General features: G+C 33.2%; 1 protein-coding gene across 1 annotated transcript; it reads right to left on the bottom strand.

Annotated features, from left to right (window-relative positions):
• Window positions 1–343: 343 nt before the first annotated feature.
• On the bottom strand, window positions 344–7,432 carry LOC142609475 (UPF0481 protein At3g47200-like). Its single transcript, XM_075781068.1, has 4 exons — window positions 7,154–7,432; window positions 2,629–3,271; window positions 2,224–2,466; window positions 344–1,006 (listed from the first exon to the last, which is right to left on the bottom strand). The coding sequence occupies exons 1-4, from the start codon at window positions 7,400–7,402 to the stop codon at window positions 549–551; spliced, it is 1,593 nt and encodes a 530-aa protein (XP_075637183.1). The 5' UTR covers window positions 7,403–7,432; the 3' UTR covers window positions 344–548.
• Window positions 7,433–14,152: the final 6,720 nt, after the last annotated feature.

The raw sequence follows: 14,152 nt of genomic DNA, 5'->3' as shown, positions 1-14,152 counted from the left end.
AGGTGGACCACATGTCGGATTGACTTGATCAATTCTCCAGGGAATGGACTAAGAAGTTGATAGTTGCACATGATAAAAACTTGTGAATGATTTCATCCTATTGTCGTCCATGGGCATTGGGAAAAATATCAAATCAAGAAGGATTACATAAATTGTGGTTTCAAATACGACAATCAGGTCTCTAATCCATAAGTTTACAAATGAGAAAATGCATATTGATATATAAATTCATATCCAAACATAAACACACCTGATATGAGAATTCATGCTCTAACAGTTTAACTACAAAACAAAATCATAAAATAGGGTAATATTTTGGATCAAATATTCAATCTTCAAATTTTATTACATAATACTCTCAACCCTCTTGTTTATCTCAAACACACGTTACATTAAATTAAGAATCAAGTATATTGTCCACACTAACTTATTTAAACGAACATGGGAGTTGGACAAAAGGAAAGTAAACAAACGGAATAACATAGCCATCCATATATATATAGGACGTACCAGAGAGAATCTATAACAAATTTTCAATGCCTCTGGTCTCATTTTGATAATGGGTGATAATAAGCCAACATAGAGTACACGGTCTGTAAGACACTGAGAATGAGTACAAATAATCCGGCAATGAAAGCCACTACCGTCCACGGGCTGCTGAAATGGTCGTGAATGACTTGAGTTATCCAGAGCATCCTCCTCTTGTCGTAGTATTGCTGGATTTCGCGTCTGACGTATTTGTATATTTCAGGGTTAGGAACCAAGTCGGTGCCTATCTTGTTGAAGAGTCGAGCCACTTCATCATCGCTGCCAAGGAAATTGCCGAGTATGCCTGCATTCCTGAGGTCTATAACGTCTTTGGATTCGTCGATGAGTGAATCGAGGAAGGAAATGTAAGACGAGACACCATAGTCATTTTCAAAATCCGGACACATCTTGTAAGCTATCAAGTTGAAGAACTTGGGTCCGGTTGAGTCATCCACTATTATTGGAGGCAAACTAAGGCCTGTTTGGAAGTTTAGAGAGGGAGGAGAGTAGAGGGGAGTAGAAGGGAGGAGAGTAGTGGAGAGGAGAGCAGAGGGGAATGGTTATTTTCCACCTTGTTTGGATGTTTTTAAAATTAGTAAGGGGGAAGGGAGTAATTAAACCTTCCTTTTGTTTGGATGTTTTAAAAATTAGGATGAAAATGAGAAGAAATGATTTAAATAGACAAATTTACTCTTATTTAAAAATAAACTTGTAATATTGGTCTAGGATTAATTTGTTAAATTAAATAATTACTTAATCAACATTTTCATTCTATCAAATACCACTAATAAAAGTATAAAACTACTAACTATTATAAAATAATTCTTTCTCAAAAAAAAAAAAAAAAGACTGTTATAAAATAATTTTTATTACCTCAAAAAAAATTATAATAAAAATAAAAATAAAAATTCTTTATTTACGGAAAATTATAGAACGGTGTCGTAAATGGAAGAATGGCATAGAGGAAGAGTTTCTTTGATTCAACGGACTTCTTTCCAGAGCAAGCGAGACGGTTCGATCTACGGAGAGATTGAGAAGAGGTTGAGGATGCGAGGGATTGAAGAATCGTCCAAAGATTTGGAGACTTTGAAGCATATTCTTGAAGCTCTGCAACTCACCAGAACTTCGTTTATGATCGAAATGACGAGTCTCCAATCGTTGTAATGAAGCCAGCAAGGTCTTCAGCGAGCCGCATTAGTCGCGGTGGAAACGAATCGCCGCTTTCGAGCTTCAGATTGAGGCCTGGCCCTCGCCGGAATACAAACGAGGTGTCGCCGGTGGTGAGTCTGAGGCGCGACCGGCCGGTTTCTGTGTAGAGTTCCAGCGCCGACAAACAGCGAAATGTACTGGTGTGAGGTCCTGTTTATTAGCAAATTATTTTTATTTTTATTTTTTTCAGTCAGTTTAGATTTTCTCAGGAAACAAACAAATATTATTTATATAATTGGTTTGTAATTTTGTTAATTTAGAAAGGGTAAATTGAGAAATTCATTTGGTTAATAACTTATCTACACTACTCTCCCTCCAAATCTCTCCAATTTGGGGGAATTAAAAATGAGGGGTTAGAGGTAGTTGAAATCCCTCTAAACCCCTCCAAATCCCTCTCTTTCCTTCTTTAAAAAACTTCCAAACAAGGTAATTGAACTACTCCCCCTCCCTTTACTCTACTCCCCCTCCTTTTTTTAGCTTCCAAACAGGCCATAAGTGTTCCACCGTAAAAATTCCCTTTCTTGATGAAGGTTATGTTTCGCAAGCAGTTATCGTTGCTGGACTTCAAATGAATTCCTACTGCTTTCAGCTCCTGCACGTTGCGAAATGAATTCCAATCTTCCTGGTTAGAGTTATTTTCAGGACTTTTGGAAGTGCAGTCTAGAAGTCTGTTCCGCAGTCGACCCCGAAGATGAACTGGTTCTTTATTGGATGGCTTTTCCGGTGTTTTTCCTGGCATACTTTGCTAACTTTTTATATCGATGGAACTTTGGACCGACTTCCTTAAATTTTCTCTCTCATTACTAGTTCGCAAGTAGCTATCGTTGCTGGACTTCAAATGAATTCCTACTGCTTTAGGCTCCTGCACGTTGCAAAATGAATTCCAATCTTCCTGGTTAGAGTTGTTTTCAGGACTTGTGGAAGTGCAGCATAGAAGTCTGTTCCGAAGTAGATCCAGCAGATGAACTGGTTCTTTATTGGGTGGTGTTTCCTCTGTTTTTTCACCCTCTTTATTATTTTTGGTTTGCTTTTCCTTTGTTTTTGCTCTCATACTTTGCATATCGATGAAACTTTGGATCGACTTCCTCAATTTTTCACCCTCATTACTATTTTTGATTAAATCATCTAGAATTTGATAAGGAAGTTGATTCTCCAACAAGAATAAATCCTGTTGCACAAAGGCCACTTGACCATTTTTAATTCGGAACTCTTTGACCTTCTTCTCAACAACAGAGTCTATGAATTTCAGTGTTGCACAACCATCCACAAACAACATCCATGCAAGAGCTTCCTCATTATAATTGTGAATCACCTCCTCATCGAAACACTTCCTTAGTTGCTCGATGTTGTTCTTAATCACCATATACAATTCTTTATCAGTCTTGCCACTTTCTACAATGAAGTTTTCTGCCAATGTAAGCTTGTATTCCTCTGCTAATCGATACTTTGGCTTACCATGATGGATAGGACCGATTGATACCACCCTCAGCTCACAGTACTTTCGAAAATCTTTGTGACCTCGAAGCAATAGAACCTGATGGTTCACGCAGTTTAGAAATTAACAAAGTAATAATTGACAACAATATAATAAATTTACAATAAATAATATGTTTTGTCACTTATAATTGCAAAGATACATGTTAATAAATTTATTTGGACAAAGTTTGGCTCCAACTATCAATAGGAAACTAACATAATATTATTACTTGTCAAGTGCAACCCACTAAACTTAACAATCCTAGTGAATCATGTGCAATCGAAATGCATTTCATCTTCTTATTGGTGGTTAAAGTTCAAGACTCTAAACATATTTGAAGTCAAACATTTTCCAATTTATAATAGTAAGATTAATAAACTATAATTATCCTCGACATATAACTTAAGGCCGCATGTGATGAACATTTAACTTGTATCTTTGTGAGTTCTAGTTAATTCAATTGATAAAGTTTTTTGTGATCAAATAAGAGATTTGAGATTCAATTCCTGCTTACACCAAAAATCAATTGATGTTTTGATTTGACGATAAAGAACATCATTAAGAGCAGACGCCCTACATATGTTGAAACTATTTTTATAAAAGAAACACGTGTATCTCAACCAGTGTACTGAGTTTTAGCATCCAAAAAAAAAATCCTAAAAAAAAACCTACTGTACTTAGTTCATTAACTCATTAACCTCAGCATATTCATAAAATAAAAATAAATAAAAGATACATGAGTCTATAGTCTACACCATACCAAATAGAAAAAGTTTCACTAAAGAAACATATTTTTGGAAAATTCTTGTTTAATCTGCAATGTGAGATTTATATTGCTAGTACAATGTATAAACATATAATTACCCCATATTTTTCCCCATATTATAATATCAAAGAAGTGCCCCTCTAATCTCTACGTCTTTCCTAATTTATTTCTTTTACAATTTATGTAGGTTGTGATGGCCCGATACAGTTTGAGACTTAAGGCAACAACTTTAAGTTGAAATTTTTCTATATTTAAATATTAACTTGTAATATTATAAAAAATTTTTAAATTTTTTTTTAAAATTCAATCTTCTTGCTTTTTGAGATACCGGATAGGTCCATAGAATTAGATTGACAAACTGTGAACAATTGTACCACTTAGAATTTTAGTTAATCTTGGTGCTCAAAAGACAAGTGAAGATTCAAGTAAGGATAGACTCAAGAAAAATAGAAACTGGACTACCACTATGCTGGTTTTCAACACTAGCTCGACATGTCGAGATTCACTTAACTTAGCTAGTTGAATTGAAGAGCTTGACCAATCAAGAATCGTACATAATAAATCTAGAAGTCTTGTTTTCTTAATTAGTTTAATGTTCTAGGGTTACTTTCACTTCAAGTCTACTATATAGGCAACCTAAAGCATATTTTCCAAGTCCACCGAACAGTAGTTTATTGTACATAGATCTAGAATTTTCCAAGCTCTCTTAAAGTATCAATTGGAGAACTAGTTCATACCAAAGATCTGGTGATCAAGTGAAGTTGCTGCATCCAGTTTACATCCAAGTTGCTAGTCCAAATCGTTGGGAGGTGTTTTTGGAGTTGTGTTTTCAGTTTTTTTTGAGTCATCATTTTGGTTGTTTATGTGTGATCCATGTTTATGTGATGTTTATCAATTCAGATCTGGAACATAATTAATCAAATTAATTACTTGGCTAAGAATTGATTAATTGCTTTACAATTGGGACATAAAATCCTAACAATACAAAAATGACTCTAATTTAGTTCCTGCATTCAGGTTAAGCTAAGTTCTCAATTATAGTTGATAATATATCTCATATGTACTTTATCTTCTTGTGAAATAGTCAATCTTAAGTATGATTTTATTAGTTTTAATTTTAATAAATTTATTTATAGAAGAAAATGTAACAATTTTTGTCATTAAAATTTTACAAGCAATATATACATTTGGGGAAAATATAATCTTTTTATATAGTCAATAATTATGACATTACATGTTTTAACATTATTACAATAATTTTTATTGTTATTTTTTGTATAATATTTCAAAATATTTTAATATTATTTTGATGAATTTCATATTCATTTGTAGGGTTTTCATCAGTGTAGTCAATACCGTACCGGTATCGGCCGTACTGGTTGGTATGCACCGTACCGATACGTATACCGGTATTGAAACACCAACGTTTCGTACCGGTTTAAATACCGGACGTACTGGCTATACTGGCCAGTACAGAAAAAAGTTTTTTTTTTTTTTGTTTTGTAATTTTTGAATTTTTGTAAAGGTAAAATGATAACTTATTTGCATTAACTTATTGGTATTATTTGTTTTCTTAGTATGCAATGAACAATTAAGCTTTCTATTTTTTATATTGTGTTTTTTTTTTCTTTTAATTGATGCTAAAGTCTAAAACCATGCATAATTTATTCTGAATTGAGATAATATTTTATGGTAAAATTTTATATTTATTATAATATATATATATATATATATTATAATAAATATATTGTTCCACAAGTCAAATCGGTACAATCTCTGGTACGAGATTGATTCCCTTGGTTTTCATATATATATTTTTTATATTAGTGAAAATTTTCAAATTTTAAATATCAATTTTTTTGATGGGTTATTGTTTCTCTCTCTCTCTCTCTCTCTCTCTCTCTCTCTCTCTCTCTCTAAATTTTTAAATATCAAGTTTTGTTAGTAAAGTGCAATATGATCAAGAGATCCAATTTGATATTTTATATTAGAAATTTAAAAAATAAATACTATCTATAATATAAAATTATAATATTACAAGGATACAAAAATTTTAAAGCGTAGAGATGAATTCAACACATAACTGAACGAATTAGTAAGTACCATCTCATCTAACAATTAAATCACCCAACAGCGTCAAGATGCCTAAGTAAAGATGAATTCAGCGCATAACTTTATGAATTAGTATCAATTAAATCAATGTAGAAAATCAAATTCCAAGGTTTAGGTGTGAAATTTAACAAAAATGGATGGAATTTATATGTAATAATAATAATAATAATAATAATAATATTAATAATAATAATAATAATATTATTATTATTATTATTATTATTATTACTATAAAGTTTGTTTCCTTTACCTTGGATAAGAAATCTAATTAATTGCCAACTTTGATTTTCATCTTGAGGACTAGAGTGATTGTTTGGTGTGTGGGTCATGTGGGAGGTTTTGCTTCTTACGTTGATAATAGACCTTGTGTGATTTTGGCTTACTAAAATTGAAACCTTACACCGTTTGATGAAATTCATAATCAATGATGATTTGGTATGCTTATAAAAAAAAAAAATTTCTTTGAGCTACAACTTATAGTTTCAATTGGATTGGATTGGATTTTGAGCTACAACTTATCGTTTCAATAAAAAAAATGGGTGAGTTGTGCGCTCTCTCCACCACCTAAGAAGGTTCTCAAAATTGTGGCTTAGTAAAAATTTTTTACTACCACAATTTTGAGAACCTTTTACTAAGCCACAATTTTGAGAACCTTCTTAGGTGGTGGAGAGAGCGCACAACTCACCCATTTTTTTATTGATAAATCTACAGTTTTGCAACCTTTATCTAGTGAGGGCCTTTAGGCCTACGTAAAGGTCTTAAGTGATCTAAGCTTGGAACCGGTGTACAAGCATCAAGAGTGCTAAGACTCTTTTATATAAAGTCAAAATAGTTACAGGTTAATTACAAATAAAATAAGGAAATCAATCACAAGATGATGGTGAAATAAATCACAAGATACTGAGATAGTGGGTATAAATATTTTGCAACTATTCTAACTTAATGCAATCAAAAGTTCATAGTAAATTTTGTGAAAAGCATCATTTTTTTAAAAAGGATATATAGGACTACTTTAATTAATAAAACAATAATTATATTTTGATTAAATGCACAAACATAACCTTTTGTATCTTTGGCTTTGTTGTCCATCGGTTCTTCCCTTTGACTCCCGCCTCCTCTAATTTCATAAAATTCTCTTCCTCGGAACGGGCACAACCTGTCTCATGGATTGCAATACTGAGCTTCTGGGTGGCACTAGAGACAATGACAGGTTGATCATGGCCTCTGCTTGTTTCACCGGTTTCTATTCTTTCAACTTTTCTCGAATGGATCATCTCCTCCATGGAAATTATATGCTCCATTCCGGCCATTGTCAGTGTTTTCCCAAATAAGGTAACTATTGCTATGATAGCATTGATCAAATAGTAAACTTTATATCTGCTAACTGTACATGAAAACGTTACCATGAAGCGTTTAGACTTTAGAGTCTTCATTACTTTATTCATATAACAAGTCTGGAATCAAATGCACCCACTTTTGTGCAATGTGCACTACTAATTTGTTTTACGACTCATGTTTGATGAAACTGTGAATGAGATCGAAAGAACAAAACTATATTCTCATCACCTTTTATAAAACAGGCTTGTTATTTGATTTATGATTTGAAAGCATGCACACTTTTCCATTAAACGAACAACTGTTCTAGAGCCATACATTTTACCACAACTTCTGCATATGTCGACTTGTAATTTAATTATAAAACTTACACATGGATTCCATTATTGGTACTTAGTGAAAAGTAATTCAATCACTTCTTAATATGCGTGTAAATTGTGACAAAGTTTGTGCTCAATATCGCATAAATTTCAAGTGACCCAATATTGCATTATTAGATCACTTGTTGTGTGTAAAAAATGAAATGAAATGAAATCTAAAATTAACTAAATATATGGAGTTTTGAAAATAAAATATAACATATTAAGTAAATAAGTTTAAGTAAATTGTAAAAAGAAAATATCTAAACCTAAGAAATACTACACAATGGGAGAAAATGGGCTTTCCTGCCCCCCACCCCCCATTTTTTTTTTATTTAAAAAATCCAGCATTTTGCTCCCTTTCCCAAACTAATTAGGGAAATGCCTCTGTTTTGAAACTTGATTTTGAGAAAATTGAGTTTCAATGTAAAACTCAATTTTCTCAAAATCGAGTTTCAATGTAAAACTCGATTTGTAGAAAATCGAGTATGGGGCGATCAAACTTAAAAAAAAAAAAAAAAAAAAAAAAAAAATTGCATGGGTTTTAAAACGCCGCTATAGGGTTTTAAAATGCCACTATAGGGCTCCTTGAACGTAGCTATATGATCAAACTAAAAAAAAAAAACTTGCATGGAACTCGAGTTCATAGAGCTCGAGTTCCATTGAAAATGCCGCTATAGGGTTTTAAAATGCCACTATAGGACTCCCTGAACACATCTATAGGTGTGGGGCGATCAAACTTAAAAAAACTTGCATAGATAAACTTGAGTTCCATTAAAAACGCCATTATAGGGCTCCTTGAGATCTATAGGTATGGAATGATCAAACTTTAAAAAAAAAAAAAAAAAAACTTGCATGGATGAACTCGAGTTTTAAAACCCTATAGCGGTGTTTTAAATGGAACTCAAGCTCCATGAACTCGAGTTTTATGCAATTTTTTTTTTAAAGTTTGATCGCCCCATACTCGATTTTCTATAAATCAAATTTTACATTGCAACTTGATTTTGAGAAAATCGAGTTTCAAAATAGAGGTATGTCCCTAATTAGTTTGGGAAAGGAGGCAAAACCCTGGTTTTTTTGCACGAAAAGGGCATTTGCCCATTTTGTCCCTACACAATGATAATAGTAGATTCAATGTTGAAAATATTTTCATATTTAATAATTTCACCACAACTTGGGTAATGTTATAAGTTTTTTAACGTATAATATAGAATTGTGTCATATAATTTTATATCTATAATTTTTCTATAGATAGATTGAATTTCGCCTTAAAATTCAGATTGAAGATGATGAGAGTTTTTGTTTTACAAAAAAAAAAAAAAAAAAAAAAGGTAAAATGACCCAACCTATCATTCTACCAGCCCAAATACGAGTTGACACATTTTTTCCCAAGTGTATAAGTTCGATCCTTTTATTATAAAAATCATCTATTTGTGCATATTTTTTTAATTCTATGTTCAAGCAAGTTAATAAGTCCAAGTCCAATTTTAATAGGTTTACTTATTGCCCAATCTCTTTTTTTTTTTTTTTTTTTTGGTTGTAAAGCTAACCAATGGAATTGAAAAACCTTATCTAAATATTGAGGAGGCGACAAGACCATTCTAAATTTCCTTTTTGCCAAGAAAAAACTAAATCAATTAAGCTAGTACAAAAATAATGTATGTAAACAGGGACTGGATAGTGGATACACCTAATATCTCAGAAAGTCATTACCCATGGATAAAGATAAAGACCATTTCAAGATTAAAAAATAAAAGACTTTAATAATGGATTTGAAATTGTAATCTCCTATTGCTTTATCTTTCATAGCATGCAATCCATAATGAAGCCAAGCAATGCTCAAAGACTCCTGTCCCTCCCAAACCTGAAATTTCCACTTCAAAATAATTCCAAGGAGGACGAAGTTATATTCGACGTGGATAATACCTTTACAATAATGCCTTCAACTTCATCCCTTGTCGCTTTGGGGTGGCCTATGCTAGAGGTGTACATGGTTCAATTCGGTTGGTTTTGGAGAGGTTTTTTTCACCACGCCTATAGGGTGTGGTTTCACCCTATGCTTGACCGCACCTCACTTTTGGAAGGTAAGAACCGGTCTTCACAAGGTGCGGTTAATCTTGGCGGCTCAGTGCGGTTCGTTCGGTTATATGGGTTGGACTTTTAAAAATTACTATTCTTAGTAACCTTTAACTAAAACACAGGGTCATACACTAATTTTAATAACATATAAGTAAACAAAAACCATACACACAGCTTACTTAGTGCTAAAATCACAACTACAAGATAATCAACTAAAACCATAATCATGATATAATAAACTAAAATCACAACTGTATAATCAATCAATAGCATAATATAATAAACTAAAATCACAATAGTATAATCAATCAATAGGATGATCAACAAATAAATTTACAATCTTTGAACCCTTCAAACAAAATCAAACAGCATAGAAAAAAAAAATCAAACATTAGTGAACTCAAAAAAAAAAAAAAAATAGTATGAGAAAATACCCAAGAACTCTTTAAGCCTTTGAGATTTAGTCCTTTACTAGGCTAAAGTAGAATCTCTTAAATTACCCCTGAAATTACAAGAAAATAATGCAAAAAAAAAAAAATTACAATCAACAAGAAACATTCAGAGCATTCAAAACAAAACCAAAAAAATTAGGGGTTAGGGTATTACCAAAGACAGAACTATATAGTGGCAGAGCCACGGTAGATAATGGAGATGATAAGGAGACTGGCTAAGAGGAAAATCTTTTTTTGTGAGAGAGAGCCTGAGAATCAGAGACGAGTTTTGATGAGAGTGTGAGACTGAGAGCTTGTGTTCTTAAAGAGTAGAAGGTTAGGTCATAGGTGGGACTGGGAGGCTAAGATTGAGAATTTGAGAGGGAAAAACTACTGTTTCCTTGGCAAGATTAGGGTATGGAAAAAAATTATGTGACTGAGGGCAAAAGATTAAAGAAAAATGGTTAGGTGGGTGCCTGAGAATCTAAGGGGGTATTTGGAACATGCACTTAAAAACTAAAAACATGGGTTTAAAAACATGGATGGAAATATGTGTGATTGAAAAAAGTCTGTGGAAGTACGTGTAATGTTGTTTAAAAATTGAAAACATGTGTTTTAGTGGGTGTACGAAACGGAGCCTGAGATTGAGAGGGAAACTTTACTACTTATTCGGCGGGATTAGGGGTTGGAAGAAAATGAATGCGATTGAGCTGAGTGATTGAGTGAGTTGAGTCTGAGAGCAAAAGTCTAAAAAAGAGAAAAAGAGACAAGTTAGAGTCTAACTCAGTCAGGGTATGTGTGTTGTTGAGAGTAAACAAGAAAAAAAAAATTACACAGGGACTTAAACACTAACCAAAGATGGCATCGTTTTTTTTTTTTTTTTTTTTTTGACGGAAATGGTAGAACTATATTAATCAAAAGGAAACAAACAAAAGAAAGAAAGAAAAAAAAAACACAAAACATAGCCCGGCCCAGGGCCCAGGACCTTTACAATCAAAGGACAGCCATGAGAAAAACAATAGACTTATAGCTCTAGAAACCTCCAAGGCTTGTTTTTATTTTTTTATTTTTAATTTTATTTTAATGTGAGACAGCTTAGACAAGACTTGAGTAAGACTATTCAAACTTTAGGAGTGACACACGCTAACCTTTTTTAATTTTTGAAAGGCACACTAACGTTATATTTTTTTTAACATGCATTTGCAAACTAAAAATATGTATTTAAAAATATGTATGAAAATACGTGTGGGTAAAAAAATGTGTAATTTTGTTTAAAAACTGAAAACATGTGTTTGAATGGGTGTACCAAACAGAGCCTGAGATTGAGAGGGAAACTTTACTATTTGTTCGGTGGGATAAGGGTTGGAAGAAAATGAATGTGATTGAGCTAAGTGATTGAGTGAGTTGAGTCTGAGAGCAAAAGTCTGAAAAAGAGAAAAATAGACAAGTTAGAGTCTAAATCAGTCAGGGTACGTGTGTGGTTGAGAGTAAACAAGAAAAAAAAAATCTTATACAGTGACTTAAACACTAACCAAATACGACATTGTTTTTCTTTTCTTTTTTTTTTTTGGACAAAAATGGTAGAAATATATTAATCAAAGGAAACAAACAAAAGAAAAAAGCAAAAAAAACAAAAAACAAAAAACAAAACATAGCCCGGCCTAGGAGCTTTACAAGCAAAGGACGGCCATGAGAAAAACAATGGACCTATAGCTCCATATACCTCCAAGGCTTCTTCTTTTTTTCTTTTTTCTTTTTTTATTTTATTTTTTTATTTTATTTTTAAATGCAAGACAGCTTAGACAAGACTTGAGTGAGACTATTCAGACTTTAGGATTGACACACGCTTACATTTTTTAATTTTTGAAAGGCACACTAACGTTATATTTCTTTGACTTCGCACGCGGGTGAGATTGTGAGAAACTGAGCCTATTGAGAGTCACAGTGTCACACGGTGTGCTCAGCACACCATATATTAAAAAAAAAATTATATATATTAAACATATTCGGTGCGGTTCGGCTCTCGGCGGGGTGCATATCTCGACGCCGATGGCCACACTGGTCCGACGTCGATACTGAAGAGATGTCGCCGACTACCATGCCAGAAACCTTCAGTGGAGCCTTGAGGGGGGCAGATCGGTGCGGTCAAACCGGTTTTAGTCAGTGTCGGTGGATCAACGAATAGGCCTAGCCTACGCCATTGAGAAATTTGAAGTAAAGATAGAGAAATTTTATTATAAGATTGATAACTATTTTTTTTTGGGCCCAAATCCTACAAAATTGAAAGCTAAGGCATTTGTAACAAAAATTAGTCCAAATTTTGTAAAATCGATTATTTTTATTTAAGAAATTGAATTTAATTGGATCAATCAGGCCCAATTTTTTTTAAATAAGTTTTATTCCAAAATTTCCCTTAGCGGGGTGGCAATAGCAATAGCTGGAATACCCTATTTTTGTCTTCCACTCAATGAAAGACCCAAAGCCCACTACTAGAGGCCCAAAGTACTAAATTGGTGGCTACCATACCAAGTGTATTGCCCAACTAGCTTTACTCTTTTGAACAAATTTTGGGCTTCGGTTTGATTTGGAAAGAGAATGAATTTATGAAATCTTTGAAGAAAGCATCAAGTCTCCAAAAAGAGAATATACCTGTGAAGGAAAGATATGCATATGCCTACAAATTAAAAAGTACACTCATGATGTCCTCTATCTATCAAGTAACTCTTCTGAAGATATCTCATAGACCCCTGCAAAATTCAATCAAGCATATCAGTGCTCGTGAGCAAAAATAAATAAAGAATTTCAAAGATTTAAATGTCAACATGAGAAAGCAAACAACAGATGAGAGTAGCTCAATAAAGAGAAGATAACAAAGAGAACATGAAAAGTGACAAAAAAAAAAAAAAAAAATATATATATATATATATATATATATATATATATATATATATGCAAATGATAGTCCCACCATGCTTTAACAAGATAGCACCCCTCTTGGCAGGAAATCCTTATCCAAATTCCCAGTTTGTGCTTAAACAAAGCAACCAAACTCTAGAACCATTACCTACCTCTCCAAGTTGGCATACAAGTAAGAAAAAACTGACATGTTTTTTGCCATTAATCCATGATACTATTACTTTTACCCCCACTCGAGGAAGATTAAATGGTAGTCCAATGAGCACCAATCCCAAGCATCAAATCCCTAGGGGAAGCAGAACCTTTCCAATATCTAAACTACCAAGATAAAAAAATGCCTTTGCATTTACAGAAAATCAAATCCCAAGGAGAGGCAAAAAGCTGAACTATTTCCCAAATTGATGTTATAAAACCATCTTCAACAATCCGTTTACACCCAATATGCAACAAATGATCCACTTAAGACCCATCAAACAACAAATTCACTTAGTGGTTACTTCACATAGTACCCTTGATTTCCAGTTCCAACCAAGCATTAGCAAGCTTTATACATTATCAATCCAAGATGATGAATCCCTACGCTAAGCTTCAAGTTGCACTAGCTACAAATTTTAGTTCTTGCAGTTTCAACTAATTTCATCCACATCTATGCTCTATTGGTGATTACCGATTAGTAATGCGGCTTAACAGCAGCCTCACATCCGCTTCCCTCATCTATGCAACATTCTTTAAATTGTTGTGTGTGTGAACATAATCAGATTCCTGTAACCTATCTCAGCTCCTTTCTTCAAAGCTTCTTTGAGTGCTATGATTCTTGAAGCTTGCTACCAAATACTCTGGTATAGCATCCTGCAAATAATTTGTTTCCCAATCAGTCTTGCAGAAAATCTTTTCCCCCTTGGTTTGCCTGTTTCTTCCTTTTGCCCTCCACCAACAATAG

This window comes from Castanea sativa, chromosome 9 (genome assembly GCF_040712315.1).
Source record: "Castanea sativa cultivar Marrone di Chiusa Pesio chromosome 9, ASM4071231v1".
Taxonomy (NCBI): Eukaryota; Viridiplantae; Streptophyta; class Magnoliopsida; order Fagales; family Fagaceae; genus Castanea; species Castanea sativa.
The sequence above is the reverse complement of the archived record's forward strand: the minus strand, read 5'-3'. Positions and strand labels throughout refer to the sequence as shown.

Excerpts from the sequence above, each read along its gene's own strand:
- LOC142609475 (XM_075781068.1), bottom strand. The coding sequence starts at position 7,402 with ATGGCCGGAATGGAGCATATAATTTCCATGGAGGAGATGATCCATTCG. Across the intron at positions 3,272-7,153 it reads CAAAGCCAAAGATACAAAAG|GTTCTATTGCTTCGAGGTCA; the intron begins GTTATGTTTGTG and ends GTGAACCATCAG. Across the intron at positions 1,007-2,223 it reads CGGTGGAACACTTATGGCCT|GCCTTAGTTTGCCTCCAATA; the intron begins GTTTGGAAGCTA and ends ACTTCCAAACAG.